The sequence below is a fragment of the Lactuca sativa genome, chromosome 3 (genome assembly GCF_002870075.4).
Source record: "Lactuca sativa cultivar Salinas chromosome 3, Lsat_Salinas_v11, whole genome shotgun sequence".
NCBI lineage: Eukaryota > Viridiplantae > Streptophyta > Magnoliopsida > Asterales > Asteraceae > Lactuca > Lactuca sativa.
In genome coordinates this window covers 690,894-692,627 of record NC_056625.2, presented here as the reverse complement: position 1 = coordinate 692,627, position 1,734 = coordinate 690,894, and the positions used below count along the sequence as shown (strand labels likewise).

At 40.1% G+C, this 1,734-nt stretch overlaps 1 protein-coding gene across 1 annotated transcript; it reads left to right on the top strand.

The window, feature by feature from the left end:
- Positions 1 to 200: 200 nt before the first annotated feature.
- LOC111892905 (uncharacterized) lies at positions 201 to 1,206 on the top strand. Its single transcript, XM_023888985.1, has 2 exons — positions 201 to 380; positions 622 to 1,206. Exons 1-2 carry the CDS (start codon positions 201 to 203, stop codon positions 1,204 to 1,206), a joined length of 765 nt encoding a protein of 254 aa, XP_023744753.1.
- The last annotated feature ends 528 nt before the right edge of the window (positions 1,207 to 1,734 follow it).

Genomic DNA, 1,734 nt, shown 5'->3' with positions numbered 1-1,734 from the left:
CAATGGATGAACAAGTGAGTAGCCATACACCAGAGGTGGGTGGAGATCCTCAACCTGATGAAGTAGTTACTCTCGTATCTCCTTGTGTGGAGCGACTCTTGGGTAAACTTATTGGTGTTATTCGAAAATCTCTCGAAGAACACAAAAAGAATGGTGATAAAGGAAAAGAGAAAGTCACCGGAGAATCTTCAAACGGATAGATGAGGCATCCTTCATTCAAAACTTTCAAGAGTAGTGGTGCTACAGAGTTTTCTGGAGTCCTTAATCCCATAGTTGTTCTAACTTGGATTCAGAACACAGAAAAAGTATTTCGTATCTCTCATGTGAATAATGAAGACAAGGATAATTATGCTTCTGCTATGCTCGTCGGAGAAGTCTTGGTCTGGTGGGAGGCAACATATGAAGCTCTCAACGGGTTTGACTAGGAGAATTTATCTTGGGAAATGTTCAAAACTTGTTTTCTAAGGAGTTATTGTCCTCTAGACATGAGGAGAAGATTAGAGAAAGAATTCCTCGAGCTTTAAACAAGGAGGAATGACTGTGATTGATTATGAAACTCAATTCAATCAAAAAGCACGGTTTGCTACAAAGTATATTCCAACTGAAGATGATAAAATTCAGTTATTTCTAGATGGACTACGGTATGAAATCCGCGATTTCGTGGCTAATCGGGATGTTCTGTCATTTGAAAAAGCTGTTAATTATGCTCGAAAGCGAGAGCATGACTTAGAGATACGTGGTGCCACTCTTTCTGTTACAAAGCATCCATGTATTGATCGAACTGCTTCTGTTTCCTCTATTCAACAAGCCCAATCTATTCGAACTGAACCTGGTAAACAAGTGCAAACTCAAAATGCCCATCGTGGCCGCGATAGGCCGCAATCTTTTTCTCTTCAATTGCTATCGTGTCGAAATTGTGGAAAGAATCATCCGGGCGAATGCAGATTAGAAAAAGGATCAGTGGTCTGTTATAGATGTGGAGAAGTAGGACACATGAAGTCTATTTGTCCGATGAAGAATGTTACATGCTTTGCTTGTGGTGTTGCTGGGCATAGGAAGCATTTTTGCCCTACTCTTACTAGTCAAATGACGGGACGTCAAGCTTCTGTACAACAACCGGCGAGAAGTCAAGCTCCTGTTCAACAATCAAAGGGCACTCCAACTAAAAAGGAGGAAGTGCCAAAAGTTAAGGGTCTTGCATTCTAGATTACCACAGAGGAGGCACGCGAGGGCCTGAATGTTGTGACGGGTACATTTCTTGTCAACTCTAGACCTGCTCACATTTTATTTGATTATGGTGCCTCAGATTCTTTTGTGTCTCATGAATTTGTGCATTCCTTTCAAATTGCTTGCTATGCACTCACGCAACCATTTAATGTAGATACTGCGGGAAGTATATCATTACTTGTTGATAAAGTCTATAGGTATTGTGTCATAGAAATTGAAGGGTATAATCTCCTTTCTAATTTGATTCCTATCTCCTTGCCCAACTTTGATATTATTCTCGGCATGGATTGGTTGTCAAAGAACTGCGCAGAACTCTTGTGCCATGAAAAGATAGTACGTATTCCCATTGAAGGGGAGAATCCTATTTATGTCTACGGTGAACAAAGAATCTTAAAAATAATCTCTTTCCTCAAAGATCGTAAATTAATATCGAAAGGGTGTTCTATCTATCTAGCCTACACAGTTGATGTCTCAAAAGAGGAGAAGAAAACGGTAAAATATGTTCTC

What these genes read in the sequence shown, in the direction of transcription:
- LOC111892905 (XM_023888985.1), top strand. Translation starts at nt 201, where the DNA reads ATGAGGCATCCTTCATTCAAAACTTTCAAGAGTAGTGGTGCTACAGAG. An exon ending in TGCTCGTCGGAGAAGTCTTG is followed by an intron (nt 381 to 621) that starts GTCTGGTGGGAG and finishes GATAAAATTCAG; the next exon opens with TTATTTCTAGATGGACTACG.